The following is a 19,285-nucleotide window of genomic DNA, read 5'->3' as shown; positions in this document are numbered from 1 at the left end:
AGACAGCATGATTTAGCTTAAACCTCCAAAAGAGAGGTGCAAGGTAAAGCACACCCCTGCAGCTGAGGCAGCTGGCAAGCAAGAACTGTGACAAAAGAGTGGCCTTCACCCACATGCTGCTCTCTGCAGCAGGAGGAGCACTCATCCCATCCTACCCATGGGAGCTGAGGCACAGCAGACACTGATTCTGCCAGCACTGCTCAGTGATCTGCCAAGAAGCTCTGGGAAAAAATAGCTTCCTGGCCAGGAGTATATTTGCTCATTTGTACTCTTCCCCTTCCACCTCTCCTTCCCGCTCCTCCACTCCACAACAAAGGGAAGTAAAAATTAGCAGGCAATCTCACCGCCAGAGCAACATACAGGCTGCCATGTATGGCAGCTTATGATCCATCCAGTGCAAGACCAGAGTGAGGAACCACAAGCTCCTTGGGCAGAAAGGATTTCAAGAAATCATCCAGGCTCCCTTCCCATGCCAGGCAGAGTATGTGAAAGGAGATGGACTGACAGACACAGGCTGGAAGAGCCCATGCTGCTCCCCACCAGACAGTGCTGAGCCAAGGCTTTCCAGCTGTGCCCTCCACCTTACAGGAGACACTTAAAGAACTACAGTGCTCAAGTGCCACTATTTCTCCTCTTTGAAAAAACTCTAGAGATAGAGATAATTCACAATGATTCAGTCCTCCACAGCTGTGGTTTGGGATGCTGATATTACATATATACACAGCAACCCCTCTAACACTGCCAACCACAAATCCTGCCTCGGTGGGATTTTTTCTCCCTGAGTGGGGAGAAAGCAATCCATCCAGAAGGGCAGGTCAGCAAACACAGATGGAGGTAAGGTATGATGGAAAAAGAGGAGAGAAGGTGAAGGATACGAAATAGCTCTGCTCACCTGTCTCAAAAACCGGTTATTTACCAGGTCAACAACAAGGACCTAAGAACAAAAGAGGAAGAATAAAAGGGGGAAGTAATTATTCCTATCATCAAGAGTTTATCTTAATCTGTAACTGCTCTAGAGGAAATGCTTTAGCCCTGCCCCTGCTCCTCCTACCCACCACCACAGCTGGAGGAGGCACCCGGGGTGAGCCAGGAGTGGAACCCTTGTTGCGGCTTTCTGATGACATTGCTGCAAACTGCAGAGCAGCTTGGACAGCAGGAGGCTGTGATCCAAACCCTGGCCCACCACTCTTTATCACCACATCAGATACTTCTTTATCTTTCCAGAACTTTATCTTTTCTCCTTGTGTGCTGCACTGCTGTCTCCTGGTTGTGCAGGGAGGGAAATGCCTCGCTGACTATGTTCAGCCTTGCTGCATTCACTCTTGTGCACCACAAATCCAATTCTTAATTATTTATTGCTTGCATTAGGTACCTGTGTTAACCAGAAGGGCAGCTATCCTGGCCAGTCTAGAGCAATCACAGTTCAAGCCTGGCAGACTTTGCACATAGCCCCTGGACAGCACTATGCAGAAACCAATAGAAGCTTTACTAAAGCCATCTCCTAACCACAGCAGCCCCACGGTGGGAGATCCCAGCCCCCTGCCTTCCCAAGCTGTGGACAAGGCAGAGCACAGACCTTTGCTTCCCCAGGGGACCGTCCACTTCCTCCCTCCCCCCATGCTCACAGCAGCCAGAGAACGAGAGCTCGGCTCCCTCCTGCTGCCAGCTGCCAAGGCAGGCTCTCCCAGCCTTTCTGGGGCAGAAAACAATTCAGCCCACTGGAAGCAACCAGTAAGGCCACAGTGTGGCTGCATGGCTCACCTCCTCCACGGGCAGCTCCTTCAGGCGGGGCAGGGAGCTGGAGAGCAGGCCGATGAGGAAGGGGGTGGGCGAGCACACGATGTCGATCATGGAAGGCGGCAGCACAGGGATGTAGGTGTGCTGCCAGGTGAAGGGGTACAGTAGGGCCACCGTGGCGTGGCAACACTTGGAGAGTGTGCTGGAAGGTAAAACACAATCAAGGACATTGGCTGGTCAGTCAGGGAATGAGTGGTGCTTCCTAGAAATCAGGGCTCTTTCAACTGTTCCCTGATTGATCTCTCAAATTACTAGGGCCTTTCCCAGATTTCTGACCCCATTTTTCAGCTTCAAAAGCAATGACTTCCAAAAGATGATCTCAGCCCACGCACATGTGACAAGAGATGGGTCCCACTGAATCAGAGACATGCTACTCCAGTACCCCGATGGGAAATATCAGACAGACATGGCATCTTTTATGCCACTGCCTTTCCTTAGAGAAATGAGTTTATTCTCCCACAGCATACCTCTGTGGCTGTTCCCATGGGAAAGCCACAGCTCTGAATGCACAGGGGCTACACTGCCCAGCACAGACAGCACACAGCTGTGGGGGGCAGAAGGCAGCTCCACCACCACCACAGCAACCATCTGCTGGGCTGCGCTGGCCCACTTACCTGCTGGCTGTACTCTTGGTCAGACCAGTGCAGCTGGACAACCTGCTGGGACCCCCGACAAAGCGCCTGAGCACCAAGGTCCTCAGGTGTTCCTGCAGGTCATTCCAGCCTTGGCCCACTCCTGCTCCTTGAGTGGCTACCTGTGCAGCACATATGCCTTGCCTTTGGGCAACGCTTAGCAGGAGTAATGGCATGCCAAAGTATGCTCTTCTATTGGTCCCAGTCATATGCCAGAGCATGAGGGAAGGAGGAAGGCAGTGGTCTCCAGCCAAGGCTATCCAGGCACCCTGCAGCCTGTGGAACCTGCCAAGGCTACCCAGAACCCTGAGAGAGTGAAATCCCATGAGGGGAGCACACAGCCAGCCCACGGCTCATGGCACTGCCGCCTTCCTTCTTGCCCCTTCAAATGCCACCAGCAGCCTGGCTGTGCCTTTGCTGACAAGAGGGACTGTCCGGAAACCCCATCAACTCTCTGGCAGGAGACGGGCAGGGTCTCCAGTCAGACACAGCAGAGCCCACCACAGGGCACCAGTTACTCATCTCTTCTGGGTCTGTAAGCATTTTTATGCATCAAGAGAGGGAGAAGGCTTGCTGCTATAAATCCTGCATGCAATGTCACTTCGTTTTATTCACATCCAGGTCTGAACAGGCTGGAGGAGGGGAGGGAGACTGGTGCAGCCAGGAGGAGTCACGTTGATGAGGAAGGACGCCCAGCTGGCTTCTGTTAGACTCCATGGGAGAATTTACATCCAGCAACCTGGATCTGGCAGCTTATTGCTGACTTGAGAAGGAAAGGGTTTGATGGGTGTGGACTTGAGCTTGCTCTGACAAATGAAGCCTGTTTTCCCTCCCCACCTCACACCAGACAAGTTTGGTGGATGTGCATCCCTGTGGTGTATTGCTAAAGCACACTGAGCAGAGTGGTGTGGCTGGGGGACACCTGGCTGGCTTTCATCAGGTAAGTTCAGTTTAGCAGAACACAATTGTAGTTGCCAGGACATCAGTGTGACAGTATGAAGCAATCAGGCAGCAAACATAAATAAACACATGACACTTTTTGGAGACAGGGAGATCCCAAGGGGGAGGCTGGAATCTGCTTAAAGTGAGAATTTTATCTAGGACTGCAACAGGTAGGGAACTGGCATCTGGGAAAGACAGCTGGGATGTGTGCACTGAGAAAGTCTCTTCGCAAAACAGAGACAGTTTCCTCTCCCTGCACTCCCAAAGGCTTGTCTTTTGTTAAGGGGATTCTCTATAAAAACAGAGGAAGACCTTTCAAAAGCTGTGTCATAGACAGGTAGCTTAAGCCTTTACATGGGGAAAAAACCCCTCTCAGTTCCCCATCCTTGTTTAGGAAGGTCTGAGAGTATCCCCCTCCCTTCTCTGCATTCATTCCTGCAGGCTGCCCCTGTGTCACTGCTCTCAAGCTGTGCCTGCCCTCATCAGCAAGCCCTCATCAGCAAGCCCACGTGCAAGGTAGATAACGAATCTGAGAGAAGCAAAATGAAAATAATAAGAAAACACAGAGCTAGTAAGAAACAGAAACATTTACAAAAAACAAACACAAAAAACTCACCGAGAATGTGGGAATAATATCAGAGTGGCTGATTTTTGTTGTATCTTTCATACAAGCTAATCTTGAAAGAAACCACAACAAAAGTGAATGTGCTGTCTTAGAAGTGCACTCCAAGTTAATGAGATCCCTTAAAAACCATCTCCTTCAAGGCTGCGCTATTCATATACTAACACATTTCAGGTCATGTTAGCACATATAAAATCAGGGGTTTCTCTTCCCCTCTATTACTGCAGAATGTATTTTCCACTCCTCAATTGCTGACTGATAATAGCTCCAGTAACAGCAGCAGCAGCACAGTGAAAGCTTTCATCACTTATCCACAGCAGTGTGGCATTACCACCACTCACCATTCCTCTTCTTTGAGGAGGAGTTGAATGTGGAAGTGTAAGAAGTTTTATCGTTGTCACAAATCCTCGATTTTGAAGGTGTATCCTTTTTATTCTAAATTTCCTTTCCTTTTTCCTAATTTTCCCGACTAAAAGTGGGAACTGACTTTATAGACAGCATTTGAAAACCAGTGGAAAACATCTCTGATTCCAGGTAGCTCCACAGAGGAACAGCGAGCAGCTGAAGTACGTGGTTATTTATGGTATGGTGATGTATTATGGCATGCTGTCTCCTGCTATATTTATGGTGGGTTGTTCTTCCCTCAGCGCAGCTCCCAAGTCCCAGTGAGTACACATGGTACGTGAGAGATTGAGTGGGAGGAAAGATGGCTGAGGTCCAGTTAGTGGAAGCCAAAGGCAGAGCTGTGTAAGTCTGAAATTGTACACACCAGGCAGTGGGAAGTAAAGATAACTTCCCCTTCCACCTCTGAATGACTCATCGCCTCTAGGATGAGACCTAGTGATCTCTGCTCTGAAACATTTCTCACTGTGGAAGACATTTTCAGAGAACAATACTGATAGGGTTGAGGTCTGTGAGGCTCCTTTGAAGGCAGTTCAGAGATGGACACAGAGGAGGTAACACTGAGGTATCTCTTCCATATGTGATTCAGTCAGACTTGCTCTGCAGATAGTCTCAGGGAGCTGCAGGTTGCCAGGAGCCCAGGAGAACCTTGGTCTTCTGGAATGACTCAAGCCTAAGCTCTCTCTTTCTCTTGCATATGGCACTGCAACAAGCACTAAGAGACTGCTGATTCACACCGTGGCTGTTGAGCCTTGCAAAAGAACCAGCGTGATAAATTCCTTGAATGCCACCTGTGTGACTGTGTGCTCTTCAGCCAGCAGCAATGGGATTGCAGTATGCTCTGGGGAGTGCCATGCACCACCCTCAGGCCACACGAGTTCAGGGCCAGACGTTCAAACGGGACACAGACGCCACTTTTTAAGACTTCTGGTTTCAACAGTGATCTTAAAAATACCGCAGGTCTTTGAAGTACACTTTCGAGATCCTGAGCACACTTTCATGGGTTCTATTCAGCCTTCTGCAGGGAACATGGTTGAGCTGCATGTCTGATGTTGCTTGCAGTTGAGACAGAAATGTCACTAGTACAGAGGCTAAAAAGAGCTGAAGTACGCAAAGAACCCTCAGATCCCTCCCTAAAGGGCTGATTTCGACTGACACGCAGATCTCTCTGGCTGAGCACTCCTTTGGTCAGAACAATGACAGCACAGCAGTCTGTGACATTTGTTTGCTCTAACAATAAGCCTTCCCACCACACAGCATCCCATCACAAACCTACCACAGAGCATCCTATGAAGCTGCTGTTTCTTGATAGCCACCTTAAACACAGGTGGTCAATACAGAATCTGAACACAACAGCTGCAACTACATAGAAACCCTTGTTTCTCTTCTGGGAAAAGCTGCTCCAAGACTTGCTTGACTTGCTCTAAAAGACACCTTGACAAGTTGCAACAGCTTCTAAGGAAGGACAACGGCTGTTCAGTTTGGTTGCTTTCCTCCCAAACTTCAGACTGACTACAAGGTTTCCAGTTTTCCACTCCAAAGGTAAGCACCTACAGTAAAAAGTCTCCAAAGCTGAATCCCTCTCTGGGTTTAGGATACTTCATGATTTCTGAAAAACACCACTGAATCAAACAGCCTTGTGTGGTTTAATGCCAAGAAGCCCTGTGGTCCCTGCACTAACCAAACTGCTCAAAATATGCTGGCATTTGGCAATTTAAGAGGGTTTGAATAGGTCTTTTCTCTTTATTTTTTTTTAATAAGCTCTGCTACAGTAGTACTCATTTTACAAACACCTTCGGATTTCTGACACTGTGTCACATCTGGATTTACTTATGATGGATTACAGATCTGGTTTACAACATTTAACAGGCATAGGAGCTTCCAAGCATTGTCCCATGACTTCGTGCAGCATTGCTGCAAATGCCACCAGGAGGGTGCCAAGTTCCACCAGCTGTGGGGACCCTCACTGGCTCCCACCAACGTGGCAGGTTCGTGCAGGTGAAGAAGTGAGTGTTAAGATGATCTGAAGAAACAAGGCCATTATCTACCATCAAAACTTAATCCTTGGGTTTCTTCTTCTCCCTAATCATAGTACAAAAAGGAGAAATCTGCGAGGCTGAGATTCGCAGCCCCAGATTTGTTTTTGCAGCACATGGAAAAGGGTTCTTCTTGATGATTAATTACCTTTTGCTGGGGATGACCACATTTAAAGTGTCTACTCTAATTCTTTCAGATCTGCCTTTGATAACAATGACCACTTTGTGTTGTTGACACAGCTGTGGTTTCTGGCAGAGACAGAGTTGGTCAGATCCACAACGGGCTTTTAAGATCTGGAAAAAGGAGGCATTGATTTTAAGGCCGTGCAAGTTTTTCTGTTTTAAAAAGCCTTGTGAATCTCACAGATCTCCTACTCAGACCAGTAAAAACTGCCCAGCTCTAGGTACCTTGTGACATCAGGACACTTTTGGTGGGAAGATGCTTTCTAAAAGGTTGGCCTACAGTGCCTGGAACTGCATGCCAGGCAGCATCCCTTGGAAACAAAAGCAGCTCTCGTGTTGCAGCATCCAACCCGTGCCAGGGCCTCAACTGCCCCAGGACTAAAGTTTACAGTACAGGAGTGAACAAAAACTAGGGAAGACTACACAGACCAACACAGTTTTCACAAAGTCATTCTCCTGGGTTGCAAGGCTATGTATACTCCAGTTTCCGTAACAACAGAGGAGAGACACCCCCACACTCAAAAACTAATAAACCAAATTCTTTCCTTTTCCGCTGCCAAGCTGTGGATTGACAGGTCTTTAAACACTCTGTGCTCATTCTAAAGATGGAAAAGACAACGTATTTCGCTTGCTGTACACTTGTTAGATGCATTTTTTGGCTCAGCTTGAAAACATTTCACAGTTCACGCAGTATTTGGCAAGCGACCTTTCAGCTTTCTTTTCCCACAGACTGATTTTCCAGCAATTAAAAGATGTAAATAAATTTCATACATCATTTCTGTGTCACTCATACCCAGACACACCTTTACAAACACAGACAGATAGTTATTGATAGTGCCCATATGAAGAACTGCAAAGATAAATGATAAATGTAATTTATTGCCCATCTTTCACCATGTCACCTGCACTCTTCCCGTTAATCCATCTCAGCTGGATTATTTCTAGCATTCCTAACCTCTGAGCAGTTTCCAACAGCTGCTTTTATCGTTTTTTCCTTCTCTTAAGCTATTTCTAAAAAAGCATTTCTTTTTTTCCTCTGAAACTGGCATTTTCACTCCTAAAGTAAATACTACTTAATATTCATTGAGTTCAATGTGTTCCTGTCCCAGGAAAAGTATCATTTTGACAGAAGACCCTGTATCTACAATATCATCAGCTTTTGAAACATGAACTGTCCACCAACGACCAAAAGAGACTGTTGATCTTAGCCAAGGCTCACCAATCCAGTCCACTCAAGTCACTGAACTGGACTAAAACACAACAGTTTACTTAATTTTGAGGCTTATTTTCTTTGTTTTCTGCTTTTCACACCTTTACAGCCCTTTGGGATAATTTCCAAGCTTTTGCTCCACAAAAATGAGCCAGAGAAACTTCATATTTTGTGATAGGAAAAGAAAAAGATGCTCCTGAAATTGCTCAGAGCAAGGTCTTCTCAGAAACATCAAATATTAAAAGTGTCATAGAGAGCTGGCAAATCTATGGTAAATATTTGAATCTGAGCCCTGTGGTCTAACAGACCCTCGAGCTTTTAAACACAACAATTCCTTTTTTTCATAGAAGAAAAAGCTGTTTATGGTATTATTAGAGATTTTAGAAACTATGATTCTATAGCTCTTTCCCACTCTCTTTTACAGGCCTGTGCAGGTGGACTCATTGTTAAGGACCCTAGATATACTGACAAAGATACAGGGGTGGGAAAAAACCCCATCAAAACCCATCAAAATGTTTTCAATTAGAGATATTCTGTAACACACCCCATGTGTGTTACATACGTGGTGTTGTGCTATCATATAAAGATGTGATAGGAAAAGATCTGGTAAATAAAGGTGGTGTTGTGCTATCATATAAAGATGTGATAGGAAAAGATCTGGTAAATAAAGGTTCATTCTAAACTGATGCCTTAAAAAAAACCCCAGAAGTTCCCTACTGTTTACTCATACCACCCAGCCCTCATGTTGAGATTACAATGTCATCTATGTCCTTAACAAATTTTCTCAGAATGTAAAATTTTTCCTACAGAAGAGGAGAAAAATATTTGAAAGCCTGTGATCATAAACTCTCACATAAATCATATATGTTACATGGAAATACAGCGTTTGGATGAATTCTCTCATTTTCAATGCAAGTCTGAATGCTCTGCATGAAATGTGTGGCTTAAGCATCCAGAATACTAAGCCTCTATGCATATAGTGTATCAGTGATTCTAAAGAAGCAAATCTTCCCCTTTCTGACCCAAGGCAGCTGCCAAAACCTGCAAGTAGCCAGTGCTCTCTAGATGCTACAGCTTCCCTCTCCCCAGCTTTCCTATTCCTGCAATGTGACTGCCTGAGCTCTGCCTACAGAGAGCCCTGGATCCGTGCAGAATGAATTTTTCCCCTTCACTTTCTTGTAGAAGGGGCCTCTCCATTCTTTGCCCCAGTGCTCAGTCCCAGAGCTGCAGGCTGCTGCCTGGAAGTTGTGAAAACAGACAGCTTAGGGGCATTGTACACTCCTGAAACCTGAGCGTGCTCTTAAGTGTCATTACTCATCCAGGCAGCTTTTCTTTCCCCAGCCTTGGCGAGCTTTCCTCCCTGAATCCTCAAGTGCTTCAAGGGCTGGAGAGCTGCCAGCCACCAGCTGCACAAGATCTTAAAGAAACCTGGACCCATTTTCATAATTTAGGAGAGCAAACAAATAAATTTTTAAAAAATCAAATTGAGCGGATTCAAAACAGAAGGGGGAAATCCTCTGCCTCACTTCCCCTCATTGCATCCTTTGCTTTCATCCCCCATAAGAAAAACATCTTTAGAAACCAATATTAAAATACAAGCTGAAAATTTAAGAAGATTTTGTGACATCAGGGAGCAACTCAGAAGGGACAGTCATCTCTGCCCAAGGCTTCATCCCTGGAAATCCCAGCAACAGCTCAGAAGGGAACACTGCAGCATCATGGAGCAAAAGGAGGGATTTTGCATCCTTAGCACTGGGATCTGCTCTGAAACTGTCTGGAGGAAGTGGAATTTGGTTCTCCTTGGGAATGAGAAGCAGCACACATTTTGCAAACTGCAAAAATGAAATTATAGTTCATAGCCTAAGTTCCCCATTCCTAGGAAGAACAGCCCTACTCACATCATGACCAAGTTGGAAAAGAGCAGAGAGGAAAAAGAACAAAGCAGAGAGATCAGTTACTGACTGCAGTCTTCCCAGCCTCCCTTCCTTGGCAGCATTTTCTTTAAGGAAATGCAAGAGGGTACCTGAGCTTGTCTGCGATAAAGATCACCCTCCTTTCCAGCAGCAGGGAGGCAAAGACTCTGCTCAGATGCCGCACGCTGAGGGATGTGAACAAGGACTCAAAATCAACGTGCTCAAGCCTGGAGTCAAGAGGCCGCCGAAGCTCAATGACCTGTTGGGGACAAAAAGACCACAAGTGAGCTTTTGCTGCCCACCCAGACTTGGCAAGCAAGGAGTCAACAGGTATTTTCACAGCAAACAGGCCTCACTGCCTGTGCTGGCAAACACCACACAGCGTTAAGTCCTCAAACACAGTCTGTCCAAAGACCTCCCATAAATCCTTCTTCCAGATGAAGACAACCCAGAGTCCACTCCAACAGGCACAGCACGAGATCAGCCACAAGTTCTCCCTACTGGACTGAGGACAAGGAGCTCTTCATAAGGAGGAAAACTAGTTTGTGTCCAGCTAGGAGCGGCTTTCAGCCTTTCTGGCATTCAAGCAGCAGAATATCATGGAGCCTTTCAAATCTACAGTCTGATTTTACAGTTACAATTCTTTTCTTTTTTTTTTTTTACTGCAAGAATCTGGATGCTTAACCTACTGGCTATAAATTTTTTATATCAGTTACAGAAAAGAGCAGCCTGTGGGTATTTTTCTTTGTTCATATCTACTTAAATAATGCCTGTCACAGCACCTTAGCACTTCATACTCCTTATCTTACACAGATGCTTATCTAAATTGTTTTTGAAAGCCTCCAACACCACACATTTCATAAATCCCACAAGAAAATTACTCTAGTTCTGAACTACCCTCACCAACACCAAACCTGCAGCTGAAACATGTCAGCATCAAATTAGTTCAATTACTTGTTGTCACTCAGAACAATTGGTCACCTTCCTCTCTGTTGAAAGGTTATCACATGTCCTTCTTTGTCCTTTGTTTTCTATATTAAGCAAACAATTTTCTCAAGCTTTGCCTGTATTTTCTAGAACACTTAGTAAGCAGAACCACTCTTCTGGGGCTTTTTTTCTAGTGGTTGCATTTTCTGGAAAATGGTACTCTGAATAAATTTTCACTGATGCTGGAAAGCAGATAAATTGCTTTTATTTATTACTGCTTTCATTTATTATTCATCACTTGAAATTGCTTTCACAATGAAGGAGTTTGTCTAAATAATGCCACACTGTTACTTTTGCTCACTTTATGGCCCACTACACCACCAGATCCTTCTCTGAAGTACTGCTGTTCACTCAGTTACTATCCTGTCGTGTTAGACTACTCCTTTCTTCCTCCCAGCATTTTGTGCTTGACCATATTGAAGCTCACACCGAATCTTCAATCGACAGAATCACAGAATCATTTAGGTTGGAAAACACCTCTAAGATCAGTGAGTCCAATCTTTCACTGATCACCACCTTGTCAACTAGACCATGGCACTAAGTGCTACATCCAGGCATTTCTTGAACACTTGAACATGTTTCTGGAATTTAGGAGAGGTCACTTTGAATTTTAATCCCTTATTCTCCAGTGTGCCTGCAACCCACCCCAATACTGTATTGTGTAAATGTGGAGTTTATTCCATCAACCAGATTATTAATGAAACATCAAGGATCCTAGACACAAACCAGCCAAAACATTCTCACAGCCTGACAGCACACCACTGGGACTCTGCTCCTCAACTGCACATTTCTAACCAGCTGTGCATGTGCTGTGCAGTAATTCCATTTAGTTGGGACTGTTTTCAGTTGGGCTGAGGAGAATGCCCTCATGTAGTGCTGTGCTGAAAGCCCTCAAACACAATCTTTATCAACTTGCTCACTTTCCTCCCTCTCACATTTAAGGCATACACACTCAAAACAAAGTGTGTCCAAAACTACATTCAATTTGTCTCCCCCCATCCTCCCACAGTCCTTCAATGCTATGCACAAAACCCCTCCCACTGTCCTCACACCACATTGTGTGAGATACAACCTCCATGCTCTGAAAACATCATTCTGAAAGGCTGCAGCATTAGTCTGGTGTGGTTTCAGGTAGTTTTTGACCAGAACCCCACAACCTATTCCATATGAACAGGTGTTCTGTATTAAGGATGCTGGAGCGCATGCTATGAACCTCTCATGGTCCCAACTTCCAGTCACCAGTCCTTCACTATTTGCTGGCCTGTTTCCCTCTCTCTAGGATGGGGTCTTTACCTCTGTCCCTGAGCCTGGCAAGAAGTTCTTGACTGTAATTGTCCGGCCCAAAGCTGGGAATGGTGCCTCCATGACACTCCTCATGAGAGGCTGCACCAGGGCTGGGGAAATGCCCCGTCTCTTCTCAACCTCATCCAAGATCTGAAATAAAGGCATGAAGACACGAAAACATGTAAATCAGGAAGAGGGAGGTAACACCAGGAATGAAGTGTACTGGCATCTATGTTCTCTCTCTAATCCAGCATCGCCGTGGAGCCTTGAATCATAAGGAAGAAGGTAAAAGGTACAACTGAAGACCCTTAACTTCCTTTAGCAAGAGAAATGCAGCTCCAGTGAGGTCATTGGAAAGCTTACAAACTGTGAACTCCCCACCACACTCAGTCAGGACTCCACCTTTTAATCTCTCTTGCATTCTGGTAGTTCTGTTAAAGGAAGAAGGCAAGAGCTAACAATCTAGTCTTCCTATTAACTGCGTTTTTCCTAGGTTCTGGAATTAGCATGTGGTTGTCTCACTAACAGCATTTCAGGCCTTTTCTTCAGCCATCAGTTTCCCCACTCTTCTGATGTCAGCTTCACTTTTAGGTCCCTCTTGACATACAGCACAAATTCCCCCTCTCTCTCCCCACTCACCTTAGAGAAGAGGTTGAAGCATCCAAGGCGACTCACAATGCAGTAAACTTCTGGGAGACGCTTCCCTTTCCCACTGGGCTTTCAAGACAAACACAAACACACACACAGAAAAAAAACACCAAGAAAATGTCAGAGTAATAACTACTGCAAAGATAGAGTGACCAGTCTCTTAGTTCTGCATCACACTGGCTGGCTCAGAAACTGGCAGACATGTGACAGTATGGTGATGATGGCAACCTGGCACAAACCCTGGTACGCTGGAAACAGCGTGGAGAAATGGGCACAACCACAGTATGGTCCCAACCTGCCTAAATTCAATGACAAAGGCAGGGCAGACTGCTCTACAGAAACAACTCTGAGCCTATGGGACCAGCACAGGGTTAGACAACTGTCCAATAGCTATCCAAACCTAAGGGATACAAAGCCTGTCTTCAGCTTAGTGGTGAAACAACAACCCATGGTCATAATGTTAAGTGCTGGTGTAAGAAAAATGCAAGAGAGCTATGCCTGGAGAGAGGCACTTTGGCACTGAACAGAAGAGAGCAAAGCTGCTCTGCTGCTGCTCTTTCTTTCCACACTGAAAGAGAAGAGCAGCAGCTTTCCACTTTCCAAAATAGATGCCAGTAACATCAACCCCACAGAAGGCTGCATCTCTAGGAAAAGATAAAAACCCAGGGATAATTACCAGCAGCCTCCTACAGTATCCAAATCGCCTGCTTCCATCTTCCCCCGTCAGGACAAATGAGAATGTTTCACTGCAGAAAAAGAAATCAGAATGACAAGATACCCATTACCCACATTAACAGTCTCTGACATACAAACCCAATAAACCCAAAATATTCCTGCATTTCCAATACACCCCTCTCAGGGCTCTGCCCAATTTTCTACTGTAACAGCTCTTGTACTTAAGTAGGTTGATAGATAAATCCGTTTCTCCTGAATCAGGATGTAAAGTACAGTACCTACCTGGCAAACTGATGGATGGGGGCCCAGTCCTTTGCATCAGGGAAGCAAAACTGAGGAATAGCTTTCAACTGATCTTCTGCCTCACGCATGAATTTGAACGAGCGCTCAAGCTAGCAGAACAGAGAGAAGGAATGTTTCCAATTAGTCATGTGGGGATGGAATGACTTCAAATATTTTTCCTGTGACAAATGAAGAGGTGATGACAGAAGCTAAGCTTCTGCCTGGAAGATATTAAAATTTCTGTGATTCTGGCTCACCTAATCTTTAGATATCTTAAGATACCTCTGTGCCCCCAATTCCACCAAGCCCCGCATCTGCAGCACCTGCCCCTGCTATATTGTGCCTCTAATCTGCGACACAACTTCCAGCAAGTGGAGAGAGAACTGAAGTCTGAGGGGAGCTCTGGTTACATCCCATTTACAAATACGCTGTCACACTGGCTCTGTGTTTCTCCCACTCCTCGTTCCCTATATTGAGACAGCCTATTGACAAAAGCTGTGCCTTCCCTTTAAGAACACGTGTCTTCTCCCAAGCATCAGTTTTCTTTAAAGAGAAAAGGGAGAGAAAGGGAATAGCTACATAAAAGTCATAGCCAAGGGCAGGAAAAGATCTAAATCAGCTGCTCTTTCATCAGTGAGGGAAATTATGACAATTCTATGGTGGTGACTGCAGCTCCTCTATCTTCAGCCTCACTGAACACTGACAGAGCAGAGGGGTTACTGATATAACATGTAGTCAACAGGGAAGCTGCAGCTTCTCCAGCCGTGCAAGTGCATCAGGCAATCCAAGACACATCAGCCAGACCTTCCCGACAGGCAGCGCACCTTCAGCGGGAACTGCTGGGTAACCTCAGGGACATAGGCAGCCCCAGCCTGCTTCTTGTGCAGCGACACCACGACGAAGTACTCGAACAGCTGCCTCTCTTGATACTCAATCAAGTCCCGTTCCAAGGTTTGGTACCGCGGGGTTTGCTTCAGGCGAGACTTCACATGCACCAGGCGCTGGCTGTGAGCTTCAAAAAATAAAGATTGGACACTGTGACTTTGCCTGGCTCTTTGCACAGAGCATCAACTGAGACTGAGGGATAAACTTGAAATCACCTCACTGCGTTTGCTTTGTCAATGGCTGAGTAAGATGTGGGAACCATTTGGAAGATGCACTACAAATATCATCAGAGATGGGCCATAACCTTGTGCCATCCCCCTGAAGAGCTTTGGCAGCAGAAGGATTTCATGGATAGCTTTTACAGCTGAAGACAACCCAAACTGATATCCATATGGGACATGATGTAACAGATAATGTCTGGCCATTCATCCTAGCACTCATTTATGCAGTTTTTAAAGCCAGCACAGTTAGGTGATTGATCACCTTTGCTCAGAGGAGGCTGTGGGTAGCAATCCCCACAGTTTTACAAGAACAGCACTTGGGTCAGGCTAGAGCTCTGCTGTCTGAGTAATGCTGGGAACTCCCAGCTTCAATACACCAGATGGGCTGTAGGTTGACAACAAAAGAACATGAAGAGAGGTGTAAATGAAAAATGCTGGCTCATGCCAGTTCTTCCTGTGCCTAAAACTAATCTCTCAGGGCCATGCTTCTACAAGTTCACCCAAGACAAAGGGAAAACAAGAAAAACTGCTAAGCAAGCTGTAACTGCAACACACACATGAGCCATGGGACAATAAACATTCCAGCATGGAAAGTAATGAAAAGCTGCCTGCTGAGAAGAGACCAGATGAGATTCCCTGAGACCATCCCCCTGCTTTGTTTTACAGTTGCATCCCAAATTAAATCTCCATGATGTCTCCCTTACCCCTACTACAAAAGAAAGAAAGAATTAACTACAAGCACAGACTACAGTACACTCTCACAACTTTGCTTTTTGTGAAGGCGGGTGGCAATGCAACATTTTGACAGCAAGAACAACCACAGGGATACTGCAGGAACTCCAAAGACATAAGATGTCTGCTTGGGAGACAGGGCTTCCTGAGAGATAGTATATAGATAAAGTATATAGACACTTGATCTTTTGTCTGGTAAAGTGCCACTTGTGGACTATTCCAGACTATTCCAGACAGTACAATTTAAAGCAATCTTGAGGTGCCTCTTAAATCAGAAAATGCAACAAACCCTGGACAGTTAAAGCCTTGAAAAGATGGCTTAGACTCCTTTCTCTTGTCACCCATTATGTTATTTGCTCTAAGGCTGCAAATCTTCAAAAGTTTTCAGAAGTGGTTTCTGTTTCACCAGGGACTTCAAAAGGAGCAGTGTCACAGCAATGCTGAGTGTTTCTGAAAAGCTTGCTCAAGATCCGCATTGTTTATATTCTGTGCAATCTACTAAAGATAGCAGAATTTTACTGCTGTCATCACGGCAGAGTTTGCCTTCAAAGATTTTTCCTTCCCAAGGGTCAGCACTTCTGGCTCTGACACTCAGTCTTATGATTTACTGTGCCTCAGATGATGTACAGTGACTCTCCAAGCAGAGGTAACTGGCTGGTGTGATTGGCCTGGTACATAAAACACACGAAGTTCCAGATACAAGAGACCTGCTAAATCATCTCACTTTTCTCTTTAAAAATAAGAAAGTCAACGGTTCAACAAGGCATAAAGCAAAATACAGGTGTACTTAGAGCAAACAGCAAGCGCCAGAGCTCCTATTCACACTTAGGTAGACTTGCACAGCCATTCAGCCCCAGGTACGGATCTGGATATTGTTCAGAGTTCTGTGCTCTTGGATTTGAGGTGACTTAATTCCCAGCCACAGTCACCGTGAAACACAGGACGATGCACATGATTCACTATGGCAACTAGTAACAGACAAGAGTTTGAGTCTTCCTGGCCACATCTACATTGTCTTTCTCAGCTAAATCTCAACATGGTCTATACTTTACCATATCATGTTTCGAGACAGTTGTGAATGTAATTTCTATGCAATCTGGGCACAAACTCTGTCTCCCTGCCTCCAGGCAAGCCCAAGAACCTGTCAAAAGGTAGGTGGTGGCAGCAACTTTCAGCTTGATCTTACTAATTTAGCAATACAGATAAAAGACTTCCCAATGCAGACGAGAGCAAGAGCATCCAGCAGTTCTTGTGTGGGACGCTGTGTTCATAAAAGGGAGCTCAGTCTGAGGTTTCTTTTCTAAAAACCTGAAAGAGAGTAAGGACTGGTGGCTTTTCTCCCTTGGTAAACATGTGATGGGTTTCTGAACACCCAGTCCCATACAACACTGCTGCTGTCAGCCTGGTCACTCATTTCTGACTCTGAACTTAGAGAAACCTCACTGACTACAAAACTCAGTGCAAAGAGCCTTGATGGGAGTTGGAACAGATGTTTGGTTTGGGCACCTACAGCCCTTTTCCCATGGATTTTCTTCTGCAGTATTGAGATCTTTGTCTTCTCACTGTGTTCTATGCAGAAACAAGCTCCTTCTCCAAAGGCAGAACACAAATGAGAGACCTCATCCCAGGAGGTCAGAGCACAATTTATCAAGAGCCATTTGCTCCCTTCACACATTTGCCTTACCTTTCAGCTTCTCTTCAGTATCACTGTCTGATTCACTGTTTTCATCTGTAACTAGGAAAAAAGGAAAGGGGAAGATGAATTAAATAAAATCTGCTTATAACTGTGTGTTTCTTATCACTGGCATGAGAAAGCCAGGTCTGGGAGCTTCAGAGGGAAGACAGTATAGGTCCCAAGGTTCTTGTTCTTTTCAAGGGTGCACATACCCACAGACATTTAGCTTACCAACCTTGCAATCTTCCCATTCATTCAGGGAAAAAAACACCCAAACACCAAACGTACAACAAAATAATTTTGCACAGCCATAAAAGTTGCATAAAGAATAAAATGCCAGGGCAGTGTTTTATCCAAGTCTGTATAAGCACAACACCAAGGTAAAATACTGATTAATATGCAGTAGTTCATGGGACAAGGGACAAAAACAAGAAAAGAAACAAAAAACCCCACTATCAGACTGAATCTGACTCAAGGCCTATATGGTCCAATAATTTATTCTGTCAATGAGAGGGGTATAAAAAGTCTGGGATGCTTCCCCTGAAATTTCATATAAACACACCCATCCACCCTGCGGGTGTCTAGTCTTTATAAAATAGGATAAACAGTAAAAATTAATTATGGGAAACAAATAGAGCTGGTGGTCACCTTTTGCTGAAAATTGGAGTGTTTTGGAAAGACCTAATTTTAATTTTTACAGAGATGAGACATTTAAAAGTAATTGCTCTGAAGTATCTAAACGCTTTAGGCAAGCTGTTAACTGACAGTGGGAGGCTGAAAGTCTCAATCCTGCTATGATGGCAACAGTCCTACAGTCAACTCTCAAAACTCTGACTCCTAACTGAGGCTATTTGTTTATTAGGATGGAGAAGAAATAGGACTGTTTCAAAATCTACTGTCTTCTGTTGGACAGTTCACTGAAGTGACACATTCCTGCAAAATATTTTGATCTCAACAAATCAGACTTTTTGGACAGAACATTCCTCTCCAAAGCTTCCAGCCTATTCCAGAAATAAACATCAAAAAGGGGGGACATGTTTGGTGCGACCTATAAGGTTATCATGCAAAGCCATTGAATGAAAATGAAGCAAGAAAATCAAAAAACTTCCATTTTAATCGAAGTCTTAATTGGCAGAGGAACAGCTCTCATCTTACAAAAAAAAGAGTGGAAACTCCAACTCAGTTTGGACCGGAAGAAGCGCTAGCAATCATCACATAAATCACAAAGCCAGCCTAAAGTGTAAGACAAGTTCTCAAAAAGTCTTAGATGTATCATGATTCAAAGTTCCTTTACCTTTCCCTGAATTGCTCTCTGTAGACTGCGACAGTCTCTTGACACGTTTCTTTCCCCTCCGTGCCTCATAAATGGCATTGATTTTCAACACAAGCTGCTCAGCAAACACACAAACAAACAAGGTTATTTTCCTCTGCAGGCAATAAAGTAAGTTAGAATTTCATGCAAAGTGCTCTGTTTCCCAACTTTGGCCATATTGAAACTCTTCCCTCGATGGCCCAGAGCTCACAATTACCAGGATCCATCCTGTGTTGCCAGTGGCCACACTCACTCTGGTACAGAGTTCCTTTGGAAACCTGTCCTGGTCTGCAGGTTTGGAAGCAGAAAACTGGCTGGAGGATGACTGAAGAAACTGAGATGGGTGGCAGTCAGCAATGTTGAAGTATTTTATACCAGTGGTTTTCTTTGCAAATCCTTTAATCCCTGGCCTCCCAGCTGACCAGGAGAGAGGATGTTAGTGTTGGGCATAGCTGGGCTCAGTGGCTCATTCAGTGCCTCTGGTCTCTGTTCATTCCTGAAGGGAAGGGGAATTGCAGCAGAACCATGCCGGGATTCCCCAAGAAGATTTGCTTCCTTGTCAAGGTCCCAGGCAGGAGCAGGAGGCTACAGCTTTCAGATTTATTTCAGAAAGTCTGTGATCCCTGCACACATGCCCTGAGACCTCAAGGTAAGACAGGCCCACCACATACTTGGTCAGGGAGCTCTGAATCCGAATATTTAAGTGTGAGGCAGGATAATCTGATGTGGAAGTACAGCCTCCATCTAGATGCCCAGCTCAAGTCTCAGGTCGATGTTATCACTGTCACAGTAAACCTCAGTTCTGAGCTTGGTCTGCAAGACTGCTCAGTGGCACAGTCTGGTAAGT

General features: G+C 45.1%; 1 protein-coding gene across 2 annotated transcripts in view; it reads right to left on the bottom strand.

The window, feature by feature from the left end:
* DENND2A (DENN domain containing 2A) overlaps positions 1-19,285 on the bottom strand; it is a 57,133-nt gene that overhangs the window by 4,647 nt on the left and 33,201 nt on the right. Inside the window, exons 7-16 of one of the 2 annotated variants that reach the window (XM_027743834.2) lie at positions 18,421-18,514; positions 17,136-17,186; positions 14,438-14,625; positions 13,614-13,723; positions 13,333-13,402; positions 12,648-12,725; positions 12,018-12,158; positions 9,848-9,996; positions 1,762-1,939; positions 893-934 (exon numbers count right to left, since the gene is read on the bottom strand). In XM_027743834.2, the coding sequence (XP_027599635.1) occupies positions 893-934; positions 1,762-1,939; positions 9,848-9,996; positions 12,018-12,158; positions 12,648-12,725; positions 13,333-13,402; positions 13,614-13,723; positions 14,438-14,625; positions 17,136-17,186; positions 18,421-18,514 (1,101 nt within the window). The remainder of the gene's footprint in view (positions 1-892; positions 935-1,761; positions 1,940-9,847; positions 9,997-12,017; positions 12,159-12,647; positions 12,726-13,332; positions 13,403-13,613; positions 13,724-14,437; positions 14,626-17,135; positions 17,187-18,420; positions 18,515-19,285) is intronic. The other variant, XM_027743836.2, reaches the window with a different exon arrangement.

This window comes from Pipra filicauda, unplaced genomic scaffold (assembly GCF_003945595.2).
Source record: "Pipra filicauda isolate LSUMZ 115617 unplaced genomic scaffold, ASM394559v2 scaffold2_size9829703_pilon, whole genome shotgun sequence".
Classification (NCBI taxonomy): domain Eukaryota; kingdom Metazoa; phylum Chordata; class Aves; order Passeriformes; family Pipridae; genus Pipra; species Pipra filicauda.
This window is presented reverse-complemented; position numbering and strand designations above follow the sequence as displayed.